The sequence below is a fragment of the Rhinolophus hipposideros genome (genome assembly GCF_964194185.1).
Source record: "Rhinolophus hipposideros genome assembly, chromosome: 24".
Taxonomy (NCBI): domain Eukaryota; kingdom Metazoa; phylum Chordata; class Mammalia; order Chiroptera; family Rhinolophidae; genus Rhinolophus; species Rhinolophus hipposideros.
Genome location: NC_138070.1, coordinates 3,339,894 through 3,364,445, shown reverse-complemented (window position 1 = coordinate 3,364,445; position 24,552 = coordinate 3,339,894). Strand labels below are relative to the sequence as shown.

Genomic DNA, 24,552 nt, shown 5'->3' with positions numbered 1-24,552 from the left:
ATTCGTGTTTGTGTGTATCTGGCAACCTCAAGCGTCTGGATTCTTTCTGCTTTCCTTTGCAAAGCCAAGCACTGGATTGAAATAAAAGCTGGGGATTTATCGATGTCTGACTTCGTTCTTCCCAGAGTCCTTCTCCATTCATCGCCTTAAAGTTTCTCAACATGAATTCATTCATCCAAGTACTGCTTCCATTTTGCCACATCCGCTTACCTTCCCACGCCATCATATAATGTGCTTCTTTGAACCAACTGCTACTGCTTTATTTAAACAGCTATATTGGGGGGGGGGCTTTACATCTGAACCATAACTGGCAAACTCTTGGCACAATTAGAAAGTAAATATAGGAATAAATGCAATGGAAGCCAATGAACATTATACATTCTAATGAGACACTGTTACCGGCACAAGGCTTTGACCCTGAGACCTGCTCTTTCTCTGTTAAAAAGAGAGATAGATGAGTATGGGACAGGTGTTCAAATCCTCTTAGCACCAACAGAGACTCTCTCCTGGAGGTAGTCAGAAGGGCAGAAAAAGAACAAAAAAGAGAAGCCCTCTTTTGCCGTGTTAAGTCAATGTTATTCAAAGCTGCCTCCTTGCCCCTCTGAAGTCATCTTGAGTGCCCCAAGGGACAATGTTCCACAATTTGAAAAACTCTTCACTTCGCATCCTCCCATTTCCACCATCAAAGGAGACCATCGGAGCAAACATGAGGACCCCATTTTCACAGGTGACAAAACTCTCAGGTCCTTGGTAAGGAGGCAGTCACCAAGAGAGGCCCTAAAAGGTGGCAAATCTCAAACAAGCCCCGAGGCCACATGTCCAAGGCCAGGGGGAGACTGAAGTGAGCTGGACCAATCAGTTAGCACCTGCCCTGGCTCCAGACATTAAGCCTGCTGGGTTTTTTAATAGCACGCATGTGTACGTGTGTTATCTTTCTATTTTATTCCCAAACAGAGTGAGAGAACCCGCCCAGGTAATCAGTGCTAATTAATTTATAGCTTTATGGCACATTTGACCAACCTACTTGCCCAGGATCACCATGGGTTACAGCTCAGGGTTTCTATGGGGCAAGTCTGAGGCCTCACACAGCACAGAGGTTTGAGGAGAGAGACTCCTCTGGGTCCAAGCAACTTTCAAGGCCTGGAAAGGGAGATATGTGCGAATTTCTTATCTTCAGGTTCAATGTCACACAGATGCAGGAACGCCAAACGACATGTACGAGAATGTTCCTGGCTGCACTCGGGTATGTTCAAACACCCAGAAGCTCAGATGCCCACGAGCAGTAGCAGAGGTAAGGAAATAGGTGTGTTCCCCAGGATGGAACGCCAGACAGCAAAGAGGGCATCTACAGCACCCATAACAGCGGGGATGGGGCTCACCCACGTGATAATGGGAGAAAGAGGCCAGAAAATGAGAAGAATGGAGCACACACTTTCTGACCCCATTCACAGAAAGACCAAAGGCAGGCAACGCTATGTGGCGCCAGAAGTCGGGCCAGTGGCGAAGAATGGAACATGGAGACATCGGGGGCGGACTCTATTCTGTTTCTTGTTTGGGGTGCTGATGACATGGGTGTGCTCACTTTCTGGAATTTAAAACCACACGTGTCATTTGGGCACCTCTCGGTATATATGTTTATTTCAACGTAAAACACTTTACGTACATAAATATTTTTAAATTCCCTTGCACTTGTGAAGTTGTTGGCAGCTGTGCTAAGATGAGGCAGTGCAGGTCCGAAGAACAGTGGCGGGGGAAAAGACGGGAAGAAATGACGTTAGAGGGGCCAGCAGAGGCCAGCTGCTACAGAGAGCCGAGGCCACAGTAAGGGTTTCGCTGTATGCGTGCGGGAGGTGTCAACATTTGAAGCAGAACTGGGCAGCCATCCATGTTTCTGAAAGGTCCCTGGAGCTGCTCTCTGGAACAGGGTCCAGCAGCGCTTTCTACGACGGTGGAAGTGTTCCCTTTCCGGGCGGTCCGTCCCCGACAGTGGTCATTAGGCATGCGTGGGCGGTGATCTTTTGAAATGTGGCTAGTATGACTAAGGAAAGGCCTTTTTCATTTGATTTCATTCAAACCAATTTCAATTTCAACAGCCCTACGAGGCCACTGGTGACTGTGCTGGACAGTCTGGGGAATGGATTGGACATAGAGCGGCAACCAAGCGACAGGGGTCCCGCTGGAGAGGTGTGGATGAGCGGCAGGAGATGCTGGTGGCCTGGACCATGGGGCAGGGGGAGAGAGGAAGAACTGGGGGTTTAATTTGGAGGCAAAGCAGGCGGAGCTTGACAACACAGTGGACGAGGGTGAGAAGAGGGGAATGGAGCTGACACCCAAGGGTCCAAATGGAGCAGCGGAGGTGGCAGCGTCTTGGGGACTGGCACTGAGAAAACACTGATGATGCCAGAGGACTCCATGCCAGCACAGCGATCACCCAAGCCCGCAATCGCACACCGCAAAGGAGCTTCCACAGGCCTAGAATCCTGTTGCCGGCTTCATTTCCTCCCAGATGGGGGCCCTTCCCACAGAGCCTCACTGTCAAGCTACATGTCGCGCACAGTGTGAGAGGGCGGGAGAGTTACGCTACTCGCCACAGCCTAATCCCCAGAACCCGTGAATATGGGAGGTTACACGCCCGGGGAACAAGGTTGCTCATCAGCTGGCCTTCAAACAGGGAGCGTGGTGTGGACTCCCCAGGCAGGCCTAACATGCGCTGCAGGGTTCTTCAGCTGGAAGAGGGACCGGGAAGAGGGTCTGACATGAGACCGCCGCGGGGGGAACAGAGAGACTTCATGTTGGCATTCTGAACCACAGAGCTGTTTACGATCATGATTTTTGTGGTAAGCCACTAAGTTTACAGGAATTTATTACAACAGCAGCTTATACACACAGCATGGTGTTTTTTTCACATTGCCTTTCTTCTGCCTCATTATCGCTGGCCTAATGGGATTATCAAGAGTGCAGAGGCCAGAGATGAAGCAGGGGGCAGATAAGCGCCTGATCACGCCCGCCCCACCCTCCTGCCCTCTCACAGGGATGACACATACTGAACCTGCAGGTGCTGATGTTCTGAATTCCGGACTTCAGGCATGGGCAGAAGCCCTCGTTGGGCGGGTAGTCGGTCCCGCTGGCAAACAACGTGTTGGGGGCCTTGAAGCGAAAGATGGGGATACCTTCAAACATGCCTTCTTCCTGGTATATGAGCTTCATGGACCTGCAGGGAACAGACAAGGTGGAGGATGACACAAGACACGGTGGCTGCGACCAGGCCCCACGTCCCCCCAACTGCAGACACCTCCCAGGTCCCAGCCGCAGACACCTCCCAGGTCCCAGCCGCCATCATGGAGCTTTCAAACAAGAAGCGACTATATCACATCCCCACCTAGCACTGCAGTCGCTTCCAGTCTAAGCTGTAATGAGATCCAACGCCCTCATCATGGCCCACAAGCTCCCATGGGGTCCAGCCCCTGCCTATTCCTCCAACTCGCTCCCTCCTGCCCCTGGGCCTTTGCATCTGCCACGCCCCCTGCCTGGAATGTTCTGCCCTGGAAGCCTTACACATAAGACTTCAGTTTTTCACTCAGGTTCAGCTGTCACCTCCTCGGGGGCACCAACACGCCCCACACCCCATCACTCTCCATCCGTTCACTCTCCTCTAGTTCTCGAGGGCACATCTGAACCTGAACATGGACCGTGAACTTGACCCGTGCTGCCCACGCTGTGCCCGGAGCCACTCATCAATCACAGTGGCTCTGGAGGCCCTGACGACCATCAGTGTAAAGTGACCACAGGTTGCTACGGCTTGGTACCACAAATAGGTAAAACATCCCGTCCATAATGTTGTTTGCATTGTTTACACATGAAAATGAGAATATTTGGGGTATACTGGATCAAGCTAAACATATCAGGAAAATTAATCATACTTATTTCTCATCCCTTTGTTTTTCACGCAGCCACTAGAGAATTTCAAATTACGAGTGGGACTTGCATTATGTTTTTATTGAACAGCAACGGCCTACACGGTGGGACTCCCTCAATGCTGAATTTCCTCATCAGGACGGTAATGCCATCATGGAAGAAAATGTCCTTGTTTCTAGAAAACACCCACGGAAGTATATAGGCATCCAACTGACTTTCAAATGGCCCAAGAAAAATCTACCCCGAGACAGAAGTGGGGAGTAACGACAGAGCAGATGGGGCAGGAGAGAAACAACTCGTAAAATTGACGTCAAGGAGTATGGGAGGTGGGGCGACTTATACTTTTCTTGCAATTTTTCTCTAGGTTGCAATGTCTCATTTTAATAAGTGATCACACGCAGAGCAAAAGCTCTTCCCGCCCTCTGACACTCCCCCACCCCGGGTTTGTCTGCCTGAGCCCCCTGCCAAGACAGAAGCTCCTGGGGAACAGGGACTTGGGCCAGCTTGTCACTGCCATGTCCCCAGTGCCTTGCACAGATGGACTCCATAAAGGTTTGCTGGGAAGGCAGAGGACTCAGAGCTCACATTAGTGAGTCCCCAAGTGAAAGAGTGGCCTGTGTGGAGCAGAGGACAGGGCAATGCCCAGAGGAGGGCTCCAGGATCCATTGTCCGGTGTCAGGCTCAGCAGAGGGCACAGCTCCAAGGCTGCAACTCCAGAGACTGAGGGGGCCATAGGAGAGGCGTCCAGATGTCTCAGCATCCGGAAGGAAAACAGGGCAGCCAGACAGACGCCACCGGCTGTCCATTGCTTGTCTTACTTCACAACCCCCTGCGACCTTGAGCATTTCCTGCCCTCTACCACCACCACCACCACCACCCCTGCCCCAAAAACAGCCTCTCTCTGGGCCTTGTAAAGCGTCAGCAGCTGGAGTTTGGCTCTCCGTGGTGTAGCCAAAAGCCACCTGTCAGGGCCGTGAGCACCTACGAGGCCAGAACACCCCCCGGCAGAGCCATTACCGGCAGGCCTCAGGACTGTAGAATTCCAGCGAGGATTCAGGAGTCATAAATGGTGCCCACATCTGCCCGGAAGTTCCGTTAATCATGTTGCACTGATCTGAATGCCAGAAGTTGACCTGCAGGGGACATTGAGACACAGCCACTCAGGACAGGGAATGCTCTCGGGCACTGTACACCTGACTTGAGCTGCGACTTCCCAGGCCATATGACCTGGGGTAGATGTCACCACTCAATTCCCAACACTGTTTGTGGACAGAAGACAGTTCCCTCAGAGAGACAGCATGGCACGGTAGGAGAGCAGGCTGTGTAGACAGCCAGTGAGAGTGTCGACTGCGCCTCCCTGCTCCCTAACTATGGATCTTTAAGTGTGCAACTGTGGACTCAGTTTCTTCATCTGCAAAATGGGCCTATCACCCACATCTGCAAGGAGCACAATGAGTGGATGGGGTGGGAGGTGAGATGCTGACAGCCTCACCTCTCAGAGAGGAAGGCACCAGACACTTCCTAAACCCAGCTGAATCATAATGGTAGCCACCAGAAGAGCTCAAAACCCTACTTGCCTCTGGGAAGTGCGACATGGACAGAAAATGACAGACTTCTCCCTTTCTACCCGTCTGTACTATCAGAATGCTTTTAATCACATGGACGTGTATACCTTTTATACTGAAAAAACAAGCAGAAGAGAACTGTAATAGTCTCCACTAAGAACGGTTATTACTGGTTACAAATGGTACTCGGGCTGCTCTGGGCACCTGATCGGGGCAGAATCTGTCCCCAGCCCACAGGTCTGTGTCCTGTGAGCAGGAAGAGCATCTGGCGGATGTGAGCAACACTAGTGCACAATCGTTTTCGTGCATAAAGAGGAAAGGCCACTCCAGTGGAAACAGCAAGACGCAAAACAGTGTACGCAGTCTAATTTCACTATGTTCACAGAAGGAAAACCCTACCACGTTCCTCTATGTACACACAGGTATACAAATGCACAGAACAAACAGGAAGAATATACTCAATAGTAAGAACTTTGTGGTTCAGGGTGGCATGAAGCTGGTGTGTGAAGGGGGTATAAAGTGCACCCGAGATCTGTCTCTATTGTTTCATTGTTTGTTTTAATGTGAATGTCTTCCTGTGTTTCTAGTATAATTTTTCTGTTTAGTCAATATTATATTTTAATGCAATGGATGCTTATATCATCAGTGTAATATTTTTGAAATGTTTTTGTGAATTAAGAACCATAGGAAAGAAAGAACTCAGTTCTGAGTATACACCAGGTGCTACAAAAGTCGGGTTTCTGTCCCGCACCCGCCCATCCACCCGGAACCAGGAGCTCACTGAGCCTTACCCACAGGTAAAATCCCAACTCCGAGAGTGTTGTCCCTCACAGATGGGACCGCCCTCCGAGGCTGAAGAGTAAGAAGGTGCTGGGCAGCGGCCAGGTGGCCCCCCATCCTGTCCTGCTCTCACCTTGCTGAGCCCGTTCCACTTGTCCACGAGGTGGATCCGGCTGAAGTCTTTGACCCCAGTGAACACGGTGAAGAGCCCGGAATCGGAGTTGTTGAGCTGTGAACACGGCACAGAACAGCATCGTTAAGCCTCAGGATGGGGTGGGCGTTGGAGCCGGGGCCGCCCTCAAGCCCACCCAGTTAGTTGCAGGCGGTTCCTGCATCCCCAGTGCCTGGGGACCAGAAGGAGGAAGACTGGGGGGCTTCCTGGCGGGGGCACGCTCCTGACTACACGTCCCTCCTAGAAAGCGTCCACCTTTCTGTTGTGATTCTAGAAGAGTCGGGTTCTCTCCTCCCAGGTGATTGGTAGGGTCACTCCTCCCCTACCCCCACAATACACACTTAAAATCGACCATGGCCAGGTGACCTCTTCAGTCAACGAAAAACAAGCAGAAGTCGCATGTCACTTCCAAGTGGAAGTTTTAAGATCTGGTCAGTGCACACACATTTTACCGTATTTTCTGCCACGCTGTGGTGACCATTCGTGTGTATCAAGCTAGAGCCTCCCTCAGCTGGGTCCCTGACTGACCACCATGAGCAGAGGGTCCCCTGGTTATTACCTGCACTGGATACGAGCAAGAAATAAACCTTTGCTGTGTGAAACCACTGAGATTCTGGGGCTGTTTGTTACGCAGCATAACCTGGCTATCCTAATGGATACAGGACCAACCCAATGTGTGTCGAGCACTTTCTAGATAGTAAGCCCCAGGCTTTGGTGCTCTGAGGGTATTTCCTAGAATTGGTCTCTAACTCAGAGCAAAGACAAGCGAAGTGTACAAAGAATTGGTGACTGCTGGGTAAAATGGAGAACTGTTTTACCCCTGAGGAGGCCGTGCAACGCAAGGTGCAGCACATGTTAGGAACTCAATAAGGGTTGTTTACTGGCCAAATGGCTAAATCGATTACCGGCTGGTTCAGCCAACAGGCTCCAGAGCAGAGCCCAGTTCCAAGCCCTGCTCTGGCCTCCTACCACCTGTGTGTCATGTTACCTTTCATTCAGAGCTTCCTGAGCCCATTCTGAGGAAAGACAAACAGGAGCCACTACAAAGAAGTGTTGGGACTATTAAAACAGTTAATGTGTGAAAACTGCGAGTGCAGTGCCTGAGAACTCAAAACACTAGTCTTTATTGTTATAATTAATAAATGCTCACCCAAAGGGATACTTAAATAATAATTATAATAGACTAAGTGTATCAGAGACTGCTGGTTATTACCCAAAGTCCATTCTCCCTTTTCTCCTTCACAAGAAAACCCAAACCTTACTCAGGATATCCACTCACCAGCTCAAAGACTATACATTTCCTAGCTTCCCTTAAGCTAGGTGCGGCCACATGACTAAGACATGGCCATTGGAAAGTAAGCAGAAATTGGTTTCTCCATCCTGATGGGGGAGACAGCTGGGACGTGCTATTTTGGCCTCACCTTCCCTACCTGTCTCCCAACCCCCATCATTTCTTCCTTGCCGCTGTGCTGCCTGGAATGTGGATGTGAGAGCTAGTGCTCTAGCAGCTATCTTGGACCATGTGGTAATCTTGAGTATGGAAACCATACCTCACGGATGGTAAACCTACCAGGTTGCCAGAGGTCAAGATTTAAAAAAAAATCAGGCAGCTCAGAGCAATGCTATAGTCGACATTGGTGATCTGACTCCCCAGTAGCCAACCCCCCCCACCCCCCCGCTTCCAGCAACAGACACCAATTGTCTTAAGTTCAACCCCAATCACATCATTTGAGCCTGGATCAAGCTGTACCCAAATCCATCCTTAGAATTTGCAGTTAAATGAGGCAATAAATTCTCTATTTTCATTAGCCGGTATGAGTGAGGTTTTCTGCCATTTACACCCACAGCCCCCAGTGCTCCCAGCCAACTCCAAAGCAAGCTGGCCACTGGTGTCCAGGTTGTGTCAATGAAAAACAAGACACAGGCCGTGAACTTTGCATGGGCCACACTCACCCCGGCAAATAGCCCGAACTTGCCCTTCACGGGGAACATGCTTGGGAAGTACTTATTGATGACATTCACAAGCGGGTCCTCATAGCCCCATATGATGTCGGCCACCGTGCGGTTCATGAAGGCGCGCTCGCCAAGGGTGCTGAATGCCAAGGTCATGAGCAGCTTCAGGGCCATGGGCTTGTTCTCCATCATCACCGATGCACCCTGTAGAACAAGGGGACAGCATGGGTTAGAGGCTGGACATCCCCCCTGGACTTGAAGCTAGGCCTCAAGGCAAAGAACCCATCTAGGGCGTCCGGGGCATCCAGAACGATTCTCTGATCGTCTGGTAACACGACCACATGGCTCTTGGATCCAGCCCTAGCCCCACGGCTCAGGCCTGGCCAATCAGAAACCTTCCCCCTTCCAGCCAGTGATTGGTTTAGAAATGTGTATGTGGCCCAATCACAGCTAACAAGCCACAACTGATGGTCCGCTGGGGGCTGTGGGAGAGAGAGGGGAGGTCTCACCACTGGCCTTGAACCCGGGATGTGCAGGGCTGTAGCCACCGCAAGGGGCCAATCTGCCAGAACATAAAAGGAACACAGATCTGAGCAGGGCTGTGCGCCCTGGATGAAGCGACATCTGAAGCCAGACCCACCCCTGCCCCTTCAGCAATGTGAGCCCATAAATTCCTTTTGCTTATGCAAGTTTGGAGCACCTTTGACTGTCACCATGTAACCAAAAGAGACTTCATGGAGAGTCTACTCCATTCCCTTTTCATCTCTCTCGCAAACACTGAGAGCCCCAAACATCTGCTCTACCCAATCTCTAGGTGCTTAAAATACAAGTGAATTTATTTTCTAACTTTTGCTTTCCTCTGGAGATATTGTCTTGGTACTTCGTGTATTTTTTTTAAAGGTACTTCATCCAAAAGCAATCTCCACCTGTAAGAAAGTGAACACAGCCAGCATTTCCTAAAACATGGGCTAGAGGGGCCTGGTTCCATGGTAACTCACTAGGGTCCATAATAACTTTCTTATTTATTTAAATTTTTATTTAATTGGGGAGGGCAGGAGTTAGGAGGGCAGGAGAGGGTGGAGTCAGTAGGTCAGCCAGAAAAGGCTTCCCTACATTAATAACTTTTTAAAGGTAATAAACACAGTTCTTAAAAATCACAAAAGATATAAAATAAAATAGAAGACCCTCTCCAAACTGTGATCTTCCTCTTCCCTTTCTCCTCCCCCAAAGCAACCCACTGCTATGGGTTCTTGGGTATTCCTCCAGAAATAATCTACACTAGCGCTCAGCAAACTGTGTGACTCGTGGGCCGTGGGCCAGCACCAGCCCACTGCCTGTTTTTCTACAGCCCAAGAGCTACGAGTGTTTGCCAATCTGACCAGTGGAGACAGTGACTTCACTGCCAAAATGTGCGTGTCTGACTCTGAGGGATGTGGCCGCAAGGCTCAGGGCTGCGTGTATTTGAACTTCTGTCTTGTCCATCCAATGGACTCACCAAGTGAGTTCACCCCGATCCACAGCCCAGAACAAATGTCCAACAGTCCTCAACCATCCAACGGAGGGCTGAGTGCGATGGAAGGCAGCACACTCCGGACTCCAACTCTGTGAGTTCAAAACCCTAGTCTGCTACTTACTAGCTGAGTGGCCTTGGATAAGTCAGTTGACCTCTCTGTTCTTCCTCCTCTAGAAAGGGAGAAAACAACTGAACCTACCCCACAGGATTGCTGGCAAATGAACAAGGTAAATTACGAATGGGAAGCCCTATGAAAACGAAGTTCTAACACGGAGTGTTAGAAGGAAGAAGTTAACATGGCAGGCCTAAGGCTGCCCTCCCCAAAAAGGCTGGCCCCTGGCTGGCATCCGGGAACCTGCATTTCAGGAGGGCACCCTCCCTCCCTGATAAGAGGGTCTCACTACGCCTGGACTGTGTGTACGCAGTGTGGCTTTTGCTGACCGCCTGCTTCCTTCGGGGACTCTGGGATTCGGGTGCCGGGCAGAGATGACCAGCCCCCGATAAAACAAAACACCCTGGGCGCTGAATCTCTGATATGATAATGTGTTACCATACCATATATGCCGCCTGTGTTGTCACAACTTGATGCTGGGGAATGAAGCATGTCCTGTGTGACTCCCCTGGGAGAGGACTCCGGAAGCTGGGCCTGGTCTCCCCCCGCGGTGGATCTTGTTCTGTATCGTATCCTTGCACCGTAACAAATCGTAACCACGCGCAAGACCCTATGCTAATGCGGCGAATCCTCCTGGCCAATCAGCGACCCTGGGGGTGGCCTAGGCAACCCCGATATATGTGGGACGTAGCCCGTCAATCCAGCTACTGCGATGACTCTCACCTGCACAGAATGGAGGCCATGCTGCAATGACATGGCCTGGGGTGGCCCCCTCAGCCCCCCGTTACTACCTCCTTTTGAAAATTTCAGATCTGTAGATTGACAAGGGAAAGACAATGATTTTGGCCAGTACCCCTAAACCAGAGACTGGGGGCCATGCCTGGGCAGCTCACTGGGCTGAGAGTCTGGCCCCGTGAGCACAGGCCTGCCCACCAGGGCCTGTCCCGTGACAGGAGGCGACGGGGAATGGGGGCAGTGTGAGGGGCACAGCCGTGGGCGGGCGGCCTCACCAGGACCAGGATGTTGGGCAAGACAATGTAGTCGCTCTCCGAGCCTCTGGACTTGTCGGGCTGGAACTGGAAGCTGCGGTACTCGAGGAAGGACACCGTGTCGTTGTCGTTGAAGGTGATGTTGCTTTTGTGCCTTAACTCCCTGTAGAGAAGAGCTGGGGGTCAGCGGGCGCCAGCTGCACGGGGTGGCAGTGCCTGCCCAGAGGTTGGGCCGACTCCAGGCCTCCCAGGGGGCCCTCGGATGACTGCATACCTCCAACCTGAGAGTGCCACAGCCAAGCCTGCCCACCCCTCGGAGCACCCCAAACCCCGACACGTCCCCTCCACTTGGCCAAGCTGCTCCTGTCAAGCTGCCAAACTCACATGTCACCTTCTCGGAGAGCCCACTCTAGTCATCTCTAGACATAAAGCAGAAACACCCTCCACACCCCCTAGGTACCCCCCTTGATACTAACATCTGACTACTTATTCATCTTTAACCAATCCCCCCAACTCGACTGCAGGCACCCCAGTATTTTTTGTCCATTTTGTCCACTTCTGGGTCCCCTGTGCCTAGAACAGTCACCGACACCCAGTAGGTAGGTACTCAATAGACATTTGTTGAATGAATGAGTGAATGAATGAATGCATGCCGCTGCTGCTGAGTAGTTTCTGACTCCCAAACCTCAGGCACATTGTTACGTTTTCACGCCAGGTTGCCCAGAACCCCAGTGTGCCTCAAACAGCCAGAACCCTCTCTGCCCACGCCATCCCCAGGAAAGCCAGGGTGGCGTTGGCCACCCCTCAAAGGGTGAAGCCCCAGTTCGGCCAGCCATAGTGAAAAGTCCCTTCCCACCAGCGCCCCCGTTCTCCACCCTGGACAAGGTGATTCCCTCTTTAAAACGCTCCAGGGGGTGCCCCTGCTCTCAGGCCACACACCTCAGGCTGGCCCTCCAGACCCGTGTCCCAAGCTCCATGCTCTTCCATGCCCCATGTCCTTCCTACCTCCAAGCCTTTGCACACGCAGGGCCCTCCTCCTGGAGCAGCCTTCCCTCTCCTGCTCAGCACTGGCTTCTAATTGCACTTACATGTGATTTGGTCCCACGTGCTCAGTAGACAGACAGCATCTGCCCCTTCACCATTGTGTCCCGATGCCTGGCACACAACGAGCAACAGAAAATACCAACTCAACTGAAAAACGGCTCCTGCAGCCTGTGGCCACGCAGCCTCCGTCACATCCCTCACCTGCTCTCTGCTCTCCAGAGTCCTGCCCTCGACCCCAAACCCCACACAGCGGGGCCGCCACCTCTGACTCACCTTCCATCCTCTCCCCCAGCCCATTACAGCCAACCACGCTGGCCTCCCGCTGTCCCTCACAAACCACACTCCGTCCGGCCTCAGGGCCTTTGCACTTGCTGTTCCTTCTGCCAGGGACACCTCTCTCCATGGCTCAGTCCGTTGCATAGAAGGCCAGGAGGCCTTGCCAGACCAACGCACCAAAGATGCAGACACGTGACCCTGCTGGGTTTTACGGCACTTAATACTCACCATCTGCCATCAGATGACAGACTCATTTCCTTATTAAATATCTGTCTCCCTCCCGCCCTAGAATGTCAGCTCAGAGAGGCAGGGACCTTTGTCTGTGTTACTCCCTGCTGTTTCCCCGGTGCCTAGCACAGTGGGCGGCACATAGTAGGTGTTCAATAAATGTGCTGAATGAATGAGTGACTAGGGAAGAGCTGTGGGGTGCTACAAGAGCTCAGGTGTGGGGAGTAGGTCCCTGCTTACCAAGAGGCCAGCCCTGTGCACGTGTGCGCATGCCCCTCTGTCTCTCTCACATGCCCCCTCCCCCCTCACCACATCACAGTTGCCTCACTGCTCCATACAGAACTTCACCGGCATCATCATTCCCCCTCTGCGCACAGCCTGCTTCTGGAACAATCTCTGGGCTCAGCACAGCAGCCCCGCCCCCATGTCCCTGCCAGGGCCACTTCTGCACCTCCGCCCTTACCTGTACACGTAGGGCCCACGCTCCTGCACCTCCGGCTTCTTGCCCTGAAGGATCTCTTTGGGGTTGATGACGTCAAAGAAGTAGATGGAGAGGTAAAAAGGGACAGGTATCTCCTTCCACATGCCGAAGGACAGGCTGCTGGGGTCGATGCGCACATTCTGGGGGGGGCGAGAGAAACATGCCCGTGAGGAGAGCGACCAGGGCCTCCACGCCCACCCGCGTGCCCGCCACAGGGCTCCGACAGCTGCCCAGAGCTGCCCTGCACCACCAAACCCCACAGCACATTGACAAAGGAGGTTGACATAATTAAAGTTAATAGGTAATCTAGTCATGTTGTTATTTTTAAATGTGTTTTAGTAACAACAGCCTGATCAGGGGACCCTGGCAAATGGGAGCCCCACGCCCCATCTAAAAGAAATAGCCGCTGCTTTATGGCACCATGTGGCCAAATGTATCATTCATTCATTCATTCATTCATTCATTCATTCAACAAATAATTTACTGAGCACCCACTACCTGCCAGGCATTCTTCTAAGAGCTGGGGGTAGGAGAGTGAACAAGACTGACCCAAATCCCCAACTCTGTGGGCCTTTTATTCTACTAGGGGAAAGGCAGGGACTAAACAATTAGGGCGAAATGGGTGCGACATGGCAGAGTCTCACGAAAACAAAGCAAGGACAAGAGGACTGTAATTGCAAACAGAGCAGTCGGGTAGGTGAACTATAAATAAAAACAAAGAAGCAAACCAAGATAAACACTAAAAGCAGTAAGGGGAAGCACATGGATTTGGTGGGGTAAGTCCATGTAGAAACAACAGCCAGTGCAAAGGCCCTGAGGCAGGGTTTTGCTGGGACAGAGAGCGTGGGAACAGCAAGGAGGCCAGTGTGGCTGGGGCACAGCCTGTGAGGAGGTGAGCAGGAGATGAGAACAAGAGCAGGGGTCCAAGAAAAGCCAGAAATACAGAAATCTATATGCAATCTCCTGATGTATAAAGCTTGGCAAAACTTGATTTTCTTAAAGGGCCAAAGGAAACAGGCCAGAAGCCCTTGGCGAGTCCCTCTGTCAAATACACTGGCCTCTAATCCCTGCTTTGCTCCTCAGCTCCACAGTTCCTGCCGGTTTCACAGGGAGGTCCCTCCAGCGCCACCCAACGCACCCACCCACTGGTGCAGCCATATCACTGGCCCCAACCAGGCTCCTGTCCCCTCAGAGCCAGGCCCCGGGCAGTGACCAGCCCATCAGATAGACGCCAATGTCACAAAGCTGGGCACCCGAGCGGCTTGCATCACCGTCCAATGTCTATTGAACATGGCCTTCGTGGACAAGGACAGCCACCCCTGCTCTCCCCAAATGGCCAGCACCGATAGGCAGAGGCTCGGGAGGAGGCAGAGGGCTGGAGCTGGCTAGTCAGGCCCGGCCCCACGGCCCCAACCAGCCGACTCGGAAGCAGCAGATTTGGAGGCAGCCAGACCCCAGGGCCATTAGGGCAAATCAGTCCCCTCAGTTTTCCCATCTGTACAACGGGCTAGTGACTCTGCAGTCTCAGCTGCAATTCGTTTGACCTACACAACATTTAAATGAAGAAAAGTTGAATTCATTCCCAAGAATAAAAAACGAAGAGAGATTTAACTTAAAATTTGGATTTTTAGTTTCTTGAAAATATCAGATCAAAGACTTGCCTTCAGAGGTTAATAACTGCCTAGCGATAAACATGTCCTCCTAACAGCTGTGAGAAGCACAAGGATCATTTTTATGACCTGAGGATCCAATAGGTGCAAATAAAGGTAAGTAATAAACACGATACCATGTTTCCCCAGAACAAGACCTCCTGCGAAAATAAGCCCCGGTTAAGATCGTCAGCCAGCCGGACGCATTTAGTACGTTATGACAATGTTCCAGAAGAAGATGACATGACGATACTTGAATAAATGTAGATTGTTGTACAGGAAAAAGTAAGACATCCCCTGAAAACACGCCCTAATGTGTCTTTTGGGGGAAAATTAATATATGACCCGGTCTTATTTTCGGGGAAACACCGTATAAGACCCGGTCTTATTTTCAGGGAAACACGGTGGGAACAAAGCAATGAAATGAGCATTTTCCAGGTGCACCTGCGTGCCAGGCCTCAATCTAGACTCTTCACTGCACCTCCCTGACCAGCACCACGCCCCTTGGAGGCAGCCACTCTAATATTATTTGTTTGTTTCCTCCTCACTTTTCCTGAAGACCTACGTGAATGAGGCCTCCGCAGACTGTTTTCCCAGTATTCCCAGTCCCCCGACCTTTGGCCAGAAAGGTCCTGTTTTTCCGTGGGCCGAGGGGAAGGGGTGAGCCTGGGTCCACAGTGACAGATTATCGCTGATCCCTTCAGTGTGACGCAAAGGCCACAAGCCTGGGGGGAGGGAAGGCAGTCCTGCTGCTCCTCTCCCAAAATGAAGGCAGGGAGGCGAAGTCAGTGTGTCGCCCTTTCAGCCCCAGCTCTGCAGTGCAAGGGCTAGGAGGCCCGTCTCCCGGGGTGTCCGGGAAAAGTGGGGAGGAACAGAGGTGTGCCCACTGTGGGAGGGGAAGGCCCCCTGTTCAGTCCTAACAAGGACAAGCCATCTGGGAACCAAGAGAACAACTGTGGTAAGCGTGGTGAACTGATGCGGTCACCCCCAAACCAAAGGCAACAGCTGCTACCCCACCTCCCAAGATCCTGAGGGCTCAGTTTTTCCAGATCCTCCCATGTTTCATGAGATGCCCAAAATCCAGATCTTGCTATGGAATCTCCCTATTGTTTCAGTATCAACAGCTTATTTTTCAAAATCGAACATAGCTAAGAGCCCAATCGCCCATCTTTGGGCCACAGCTGGCCCACAGGCCACCCCAATGCCAAGCCAACATGATCTTCGGGAGGTGGGTGACCTCCGTGTGTTACAAGTGGGGACACTGAAGACCCGAGAAGCTGGGTGGCTCGCGCTGGACCCCTCAACGAGTCTAAGATCAGAGGAGATTCCCCCCAGCCCCTTTCGGCACAGGCTTGGCAAGTGGAATTCAGACCTCAGCCTGGAGACTGCTGGCAAGAGGAGGCAGTCACCCAGGAAGGAAATCCTCAAATTCTAACCGGAAAGAACAAAGGCCCACAGGCAGGAGTGGCAGAGGGAGATGGTCCCGTCATGCCCTCTCCACCATCCCCTCACCCACAGGAAAGACACACACAGGGCTGGCAACTAGGGGTCTGCCTCTTAGCATGCTCTTCCAAGAGAAAAGGTGACATGAGTCTCAGTTTCCTTCTTTCTGTGTGTGCGTGATAAGAACATGTAAGATCTACCCTCTCAGCAAATATTTAAGTACACAATGCAGAACTGTCCACCACAGGCACAGTGGAGTACGGGAAGTCTCCAGGCCTAACTCATCTTGCATAACTAAAACAATAATAACAGCCGTCGTTAATCAAGAGTGTGGGAGGAAAGCATAGACTGTGGCAATGGTTTCACAGGTGTACACTTCTCTCCAAACTCGAGTTGCATACATTACATATGTACAGCTTTTTAAATGTCAATCATACCTCAATAAAATGGTTTTTTAAAACAAAGTTTCGAGTTCCTGCTTCCCTCCCCCAGCCATTTCTTGGCAAAGGCAGCTGGTCCTGGAGAAGCCTCTGGAATCCCAGAATCCCATCCTCACCCATTGGCCTGATCACCCTGCTTTGGGGATAAATTGGCCAAACTAGTGAGTCACTAGATAAAGCCTCGTGTCTCTTTCTCTCCAAAAGATGGGAATCTGGGGCTCTGGGGTTCCATCCCATTTCATGGGCTCTCGTTCACAGGGAACGTTTGACGACTGCCTTCTGGCTGGGTGACTGACAGTGGACAAGTCACTAATGCTCTCTGCACTTCAGTTTTCTCATCCATAAAATGGGTGTAATGATAGCATCCACCTCATAGGGCTGGCATGATGTTTTAACAAATTCACAGAGGTAAAGTACTCAGAGCAGGGCCCGGCAGAACCCAGAGCATCTGCGCTGAATTGGATGGTCACCTGGCATGAAGTGAGCGACCCTCCTGCCCTGTTGCTGCCCCACACCCACCTCAGGTGGGGGCCGGACTTTGCACTGCTTTTGATTTGCAGGATAGCTCCCTCCTCACACACCAACAGGGGCATCGGGACCAGGCAGCTGATTAGATAACAGTAGCTGGCCAACATCACAGCCTTTTGCCTAAGTAGCTGATTCTATCCCAGCCCCCTCCCCCAAGGTCAAAGATTCTATCCCTGCCGCCTCCCGCAAGGTCAAAGATCACAGCCCAGAATACAAAGACTGGGAGAGAGGGACAAGGTGATCCACTCTCTTACCCAACCCATTCCTGAACCATGAGGAAGGCTGCCTAGAAGGGGGGGCCTTGGGAACTAGGCTTTCTCAAGAAAAGAACATGCGGAGGGGGGGGGGTGTTCTGGTCTAGGGATACAGCTTGTGCAAAGGCCAGGAAGGAAGCCTTTAGAGCATGACTTACCTAAACAAACAGGCCAATAACAAACATGGTGTTTTTTTTTAAGATTTTATTGGGGAAGGGGAACAGGACTTTATTGGGGAACAGTGTGTACTTCCAGGCCTTTTTTCCAAGTCAAGTTGTTGTCCTTTCAATCTTAGTTGTGGAGGGCACAGCTCAGCTCCAGGTCCAGTTGCCATTTTCTAGTTGCAGGGGGCGCTGCCCACCATCCCTTGCGGGAAATCGAACTGGCAACCTTGTGGTTGAGAGCCCCCTGGCCCATGTGGGAATCGAACTTGGCAGCCTTCGGAGTTAGGAGCACGGAGCTCTAACCACCTGAGCCACCGGGCCAGCCCAACAAACATGTTTTTAGAACAACCTGAATACCCATCAAAACTGCCATGTACCCCAACAACGGAACAATACTCAGTAATGAAAAGGAACCGACTACTGGTAAATGCCACGACAAGGTGAGCCTCAAAAGCGTATGTTAAGCAGAAAAAAGTCAGATACAAACAGCTACACACTATTATGGTTTCATCTATATGACATTCTGGAAAGAGGAAAACCATAGAGATTGAAACCAGATCAGTGGTTGCCCGGGGCTGGGGGCGGCGGCTGTGGACTGACTGCAAAAGGGCATCAGGAAACTGGTGGGGTGATTAAAACGTCTCATATCTTGATTTCGGTCGCCATGCAGGTGAGTTGTATATATTGATAAAACTCATCAAACTGTACACTTGAAAAGGATGTCACACAGGGACCTTGAAGACATTATGCTAACATTTTCTACAGGGTCACTGAGGCATGATTCATACACTGTACAATTCACCCATTTAAAGTGTGCAGTTCAATGGTTTGAGCATATTCACAGTTGCGCAACCACACCACTATGTACTTCCAGAATATTTTCATTATAAAACAAAATCTGCCACCCACACTAGCAACATTTCCCTCCCTCAGCCCCTGGCAACCACTGATGTACTTTGTGTCCCTATGGATTTGCCTTTTTTCAGATACACAGAATCACGTGAGTCTTTGTATGTGTCCATAATGCTCTCTTGCTCAAAAAATAAGAAGCAGGGATACAAAGGCCACCCATGGCTTCTTTCACTTGTTTTTTTCAAGGTCCGCACCATCCGCCCACTGTAAGTGGAGTTCGTTGTTTTATCAAAGGTATACACCCGGCCAAAATCAGGAAGGACACGGAACACGTTCATCACAGCTGTTAACAAAGGGTCTATCTGCACATGCCTCTGAGCACTGTATTCACTATGCACAGCAGCCAAGAAGCAGAGGCAGCCCCCGGATCCATTGATGGATGAATGGAGGAACAATGTGGTCTGTCCATCCCGCGGAATATTATTTAGACTTAAAAAGGAATGAAGCGCTGACACAGGCTAACACGGATGAACCTGGAAGACACGTGAAATAAGCCAGACACCGAAAAACACATAGTATGGGATTCCGTTTACAAGAAGTGTCCAGAACAGGCAAATCCATAGAGACCGAAAGCAGGCTGGTGGTGGCCAGTGGAGGAGGGAGAACGACTGATCATCAGGAACAGGGCTTCCTTTTGGGGTGATGAAGGTGGTCTAGAACTAGACAATGGCAATGGTGACACGACATTGTCAATGTACGAAAAGCCACTATATCGTACACTTTTAAATGACTTAAATGGACAGTTTTATGCTAAGTGAATCTTACCATAATTTCTTACAAAAAGATTTAACTGCAAATTAAAACAAGCTATTTCCCAGAAGATGGACACATTATTACGTCAACTGAGAAAATCAAGTGCAGACTAAGACGTGGAGAAATGGACTTAACTTGCCCATTTGCAGATGAGTCAGCAGCTGGGGGAGCGGTGGGTGGGTCCTAACGGAGGAGAATGTGAATGTGAGCACAGCCCCACGCCTCCATCGGGGCCCCCTACTCAGCAGGGGGCATGAATACTGGCTTGCAGACACTGCCTGTCACCCCTAGGACCACAAACTGTACACCTGGAGTGACTGACACAGAAGCTTCAAAAAGGATAGCCACATTCCCTGTGTGTCTCTTATACTCCAACTAGATTATTTCCTACTCTGATATTCTGTCCTGTTCCACTCTGCTTTTAAAATGCTGGTTCCCACTCACCCCAATCATTTTGCAACCCGCTACTGGGTCACAACCCAGTGTGACAGTTCTGTCTTCAAGAAATCCCCACATGCATTCAAGAGGACTGCAAAAGAATTGTCGAATCTCAGAAAAAGAACAGCCAGTCCAGCAGGTCCGCAGCAAAGAAAATTAGGCTTCCACACAAACCACAGAGGGCAAAACGAACTACGCAGATCGGCTGAGATAAGTCTCAAAGACAGAATCTTGAGTGAAAAAAAGGCAAGCTGCGGAAAAGTACAGTCAATAGTGACCTCTCTACGTGGATTTTTCAAACACACAAAATAAGGTGTAACATCTTGTTCCTTGTAAAGGAGCACAAAAGCTGTCGTCTCAACATTGGCCTGCAAGCCCCTCCATCTGCTCTCTCCAGGCCCCATGTCCTGTCATGGTCCCCTGTCACTCAGCCCAGCCACGCTGGCCTCCTTGCTGTCCCTTGTATATGTAGGCACACTCCTGCCCCAGGGCCTTTGCACTGGCTGTAATCTCTGCCTTCAATGTTCTTCCAGAGGTAGCCACATGGTCAAACCTCTCAGCCCTTCCCACCTTTGCTCACGTGCCCCCAGTCTCAGGAAGGCCCCCCAACACCCCCAAATTCCTGAACTCCCTAACCTGTTTCTCCCATGGTCCTTGTCGCCTTCCAGCACACACTGGAATTAATTATGTCTCTTGTTCTTCATCAGCGTTCCCTGCTGGACCGTAAACCCACAAGGACAGAATCCTCATCTGCTGTGATCACTGGTGTATCTCCAGGACCTCCAGCAGCGCCGGGCGCCCAGCAGGCCTTCAGCCAGTATTTGCCGAGGGAAGCAGCAACGGGAGCGCTGACACAGCGACGGGGAAGCCATCTATAGAGTGCTGAGGCTGCTTACTCCTGTATGTTTTAATAGCTCACATTTAAGAGTAAATTTAAAAAAGTAAAAATACACAGAGCGTATGGCCCGTTCGGGGTCCAGCTTGAGCCAAGGCAGCAGCTCAGTAAACGTGTGATGAGGAAAAAAATGAAAATTTCATATACACTTATCCTTCGCTATTTCCTATTTTTCAAATAGGTAAATCCTAAAAAATTACAACTTCAGTACAACTTTCTGGCTCAGTGAGCTACCACGGCTCAGGCCACCCTCCCATCTGAGGGTGGTCACAACAGGCCCCTCAGCCAGCCCCATCTCCTTTCCAGGCCCACGGTGCTGGGAAGCAGTCCCAAAGCCCGGGGGTTAGGGGTGGGGGGCACAGGGGGGGCAGCCCTGCGCTTCCCGACGGAGGCAGGAGAGAGGCCCAAGGAAAAAACTCAAACCAGACGGATAGTGACACGGCCGGCTATTATGTCAGAGGGGGCAGCCTAGGAAGCCACTCTGAGGTGACACTCCACTGAGACGGGCGGAGAAGTTAGTCTCCAGAAATAACCTACGTGTTAAGAAAAACATTTTTTTTAAATATCATACGTTAGCTATTCTAGATGCATGTGCCATTTTCAGTAGTGGAATCGTTCTTATTTTCACTTATTCAACATACATGTGTCCTGTTCTCTGTTTGAAGACGCCCAGTGTAGGAATTCTCAGAGAGGGACACCCATGGTTACCCAGAGATTTTATACTGATCACATGCTAAGGGGATGTGCTGGGTGAAAGGAGACACCACTCATCTCACCACCTGTTCCTTACTCACTTTTTTAATATTAATAGGTGGCTACTAGAAACTTTCAAATCACACAGGCTCACATTTGGCGTCTGCACCCTAGTTCTGTGGTAGGCACTGGTGTGGACACCTGATTGGACCCCACCTCCATCACTTCCTAGCTGCGTGGCCTCCAGCAAGACTCCCAGCTTGGTGCCTCAGTTTCCTCATCTGGAATGGTGATAGCCACTACGTGGTAAGGGCGGGGATGAGATTTAGAGACAGGGCACAGCAGATGCGCACAGTAGGTGCTTAATGTGAAGTAGCTGAGATTATCCCTGGGTTCCCGCCACCTTCCGCCATGAACTCCTGTGCTTGGTATCCAACGCCTCACCTCAGTTCCCTGATCCAAATGCCCCGTGTTCTCCAACACGCACCCATGCCGGGAAGGCCATCTGCTCACTGCCTCCCACACACACACCTCTCTACTCCTGCCTCCCACAAATCCAAAACCCCACTACCAGGTGCCACCTCTTCCACGAAGCCTTTGGGAACTACCTACAATGAGTCTGCTCTGATCTAATTAGGATCCCAGTTCATTCTTTGCACAATTACCCAACCCTGCTAGATGCTATACCAGGAATTACAACACGCAAAGATGAACAAAGATGGGGCTCCTGCCCCAAGAAGCTGGGGGAGAATCAGGGAGCGGGAGAATCGTATCAACCATCTGTATAGCTAAGAAAACACTTCTGCCTCCTCCACCTCATTAAATTTTCAAAGGCCCATTTTACAGATGTGGCCACTGAGGCTTGAAGGCCAAATGTCTACCCCAAGCCACAGGTGCAGGGAAGAGGACTGAGCCTCGGGTTCTGTGTCCACATGCAGCCTGTGTCCTCGAACTTCTCTGCTAGGCCTTCCCACTGGGCTCAGAGCAGAGGTCACAAATTAATCATTAATTTGACCTGGCCGATGAATTACAAAACCTAATTTGTTCCCCAGTGATAAGAGAAAACAGGCTGAAACACACCTCTCAGCAGATGAGCCAAGAGGCCAATTCGTCCATACAAGGCCAGTTCTGGGACAGGGCCAGACCCTAGCCACTCCAGACTGGGCAGTACGTCACTTACCGCCTTCTGAATCTGAGAGTTCCAGAGGCATCCCCAACTCCATGGGGACCGTGAACTCTGAGAGGACTCCGGCCTGGTCTGATTCAATCTGGGGCTGAGACCACACCCTTGGCTAATGTTCTAATGTCTTTAGATTTTAAAGGCTCCGAGAATTTAAAAAAAAAAGAAAAAAAATGCTTTTTATAGGAAACCCAAGCCTGTTGCTAAGACAACACAGTGGTTTGCTTAAGTTAAGGAGTTGAGTCATCCTGAACTCCTCATTTACCTCCCACCCAACACCCTCCCATCAGCAAGTCTTGGCGGCGCTCTCTCTAAGACACACCTGAAATCTGTTCACTTCTCTGCAGCAGCACCCTGGCTCCTCACCTGCTTGGAGCAATGCAGTCACCTCTTTCTTCACTGGTTTTCCAGCTTCTGCTCTTGCCATTGGTCTATTCCCCCGCACAGAATCAGACTTATCCATAAATAGGCTGACGCAGCGTGGTCTCCTGCGTGTGGAGCCTGGGGGGCAACATGTGCTTGTAAATTGCATCCATGGCACGTGGATGAAACTTCACGTCATTCCCCTGCTCCAACGCTTCCCACGGCTCCCTACTTATCTCAAAATAAAATCTGAATCTCTGACAGTGACCTATCAGGTCTTGCGCCATCTAGGGACAAGCCTCCCGCCAATGCCCACATAGGTGACCCCCTAACTTCTTAAATCTAAAGTCACCTTCACAATGAGACCTTCCTTGAACACTTTTCACTCCCTCAACAATATTTACTCAATTCCCACTCCATGTCAGGCTCTGTTCTAGGCCTGGGGACTACAGCAGTGAATAACATGGGCGAAACGAACCCCCTTTCGAAAGTAGCCCTTCCCCCATCACATTCTATCCATCACCCTATTTTGTCTTCCTGGCATTATCAACATCAGAAAATCCTATGTGTTTGTTGACAGGTACCCCCTTCCTGCTGCCTGGATGGCCGTCATGATGCATGGAGCTAGGGCAGCCACCTTCGTCATGAGGCAACCTTGAGCATGGAAGCCACACACCAAGGATGGGGGAGCAGAAAGATAGGAGATTAGATTCCTGTGACTTCATGGACTCACGCCAGCAACCCTGGGCAGCCTATCAGGGAAAGAAATGTCCATTAATCTCACAGCGAGATCCTGCGCCATACACCAGAAGAGCTAACGTGAGAAAGGCTGACAATGACAAATGCTGACGTGGGTGTGGACCAAGCAGACGTCTGCTCACACACTGCTGGCGTTAGTGTAAATGCGGACATCGCTCTGGGAACGTGGAAACGTTAGCTACCGTCCACGACTGTTCACAGCAGCTTTCCGTAAGAGTCCCAAACTGGAACCATCCGATGCCCACAAACAAGTGAATGGATGACAAAAGGTGGCACACTCATACAATGGGATGTCACTCAGCAAAGAAAGGGAGTGGACAACGGGTGCCCACCTGACATGGATGAAACTTACAAGCACATGTTGCCCCCCAGGCTCCACACGGGAGACCCCGCTGCGTCAGCCTATTTATGTGACGAGAGCCTTCCACACGTGAACCACCAAGGCAAGCATGCGTACCTACGGAAAAAGGCCTCTGCACCTCAGATTGGGTACTTTCTGGTATGGATGTTAAATTTCGACATTTGCAAAAGAAATCAAAGAGTTTTCAACATGGAAGTGTGTGCTTTTAAGATGTTTAGCACACCCGTGAGCGGCTCCTTGGCCCAGAAAGGCCCAAACTCTCGCCTGCCCCCAAGAGACCAGTGAGGAGAGAGATGGGAGGCCTGGGAGCCCTCCCTACCAGCAAAGGGACCCATCCTATGAGCAGAATGCTCAGACGACCCTCACCGCTCTGACATGTGCAGCCTCTCTGTCCTTATGGGTGGGCAGGACACACTCTGGGTGGCTTCTTTCAAGTAACCCAGCAGGGGCCTTCGTCCTTGCACCTGGGACCTGCAGAGCAAGCCCTTTCCAGGCTAAAAACTGCCACTACCTCCTCCTGACTTCTGAGACCAAACGACAGCCTGGCTTGACGGTGACACAAGGGTGTCAGAACACAAACTGAGGCACACCCCAAAACAAGCCCAGCCAGCTGCTTCCTCACCCAGAACACCAGGGGGGTTGAGGGGCCCTGGAAGGCCAGCCTACCCACTCCCGAACCGGGAGGTCTCACC

General features: G+C 51.1%; 1 protein-coding gene across 4 annotated transcripts in view; it reads right to left on the bottom strand.

Moving 5' to 3' along the window:
* SCARB1 (scavenger receptor class B member 1) overlaps positions 1–24,552 on the bottom strand; it is a 63,586-nt gene that overhangs the window by 16,664 nt on the left and 22,370 nt on the right. For 3 of the 4 annotated variants that reach the window (XM_081037228.1, XM_081037229.1, XM_081037230.1), the window contains exons 2-7: positions 13,011–13,168; positions 11,021–11,162; positions 8,386–8,589; positions 6,394–6,489; positions 4,933–5,048; positions 3,045–3,211 (exon numbers count right to left, since the gene is read on the bottom strand). In XM_081037228.1, coding sequence (XP_080893354.1) covers positions 3,045–3,211; positions 4,933–5,048; positions 6,394–6,489; positions 8,386–8,589; positions 11,021–11,162; positions 13,011–13,168 — 883 coding nt within the window. Of the gene's footprint in view, positions 1–3,044; positions 3,212–4,932; positions 5,049–6,393; positions 6,490–8,385; positions 8,590–11,020; positions 11,163–13,010; positions 13,169–22,377; positions 22,494–24,552 lie in introns of those variants that run through there. The other variant, XM_081037231.1, reaches the window with a different exon arrangement.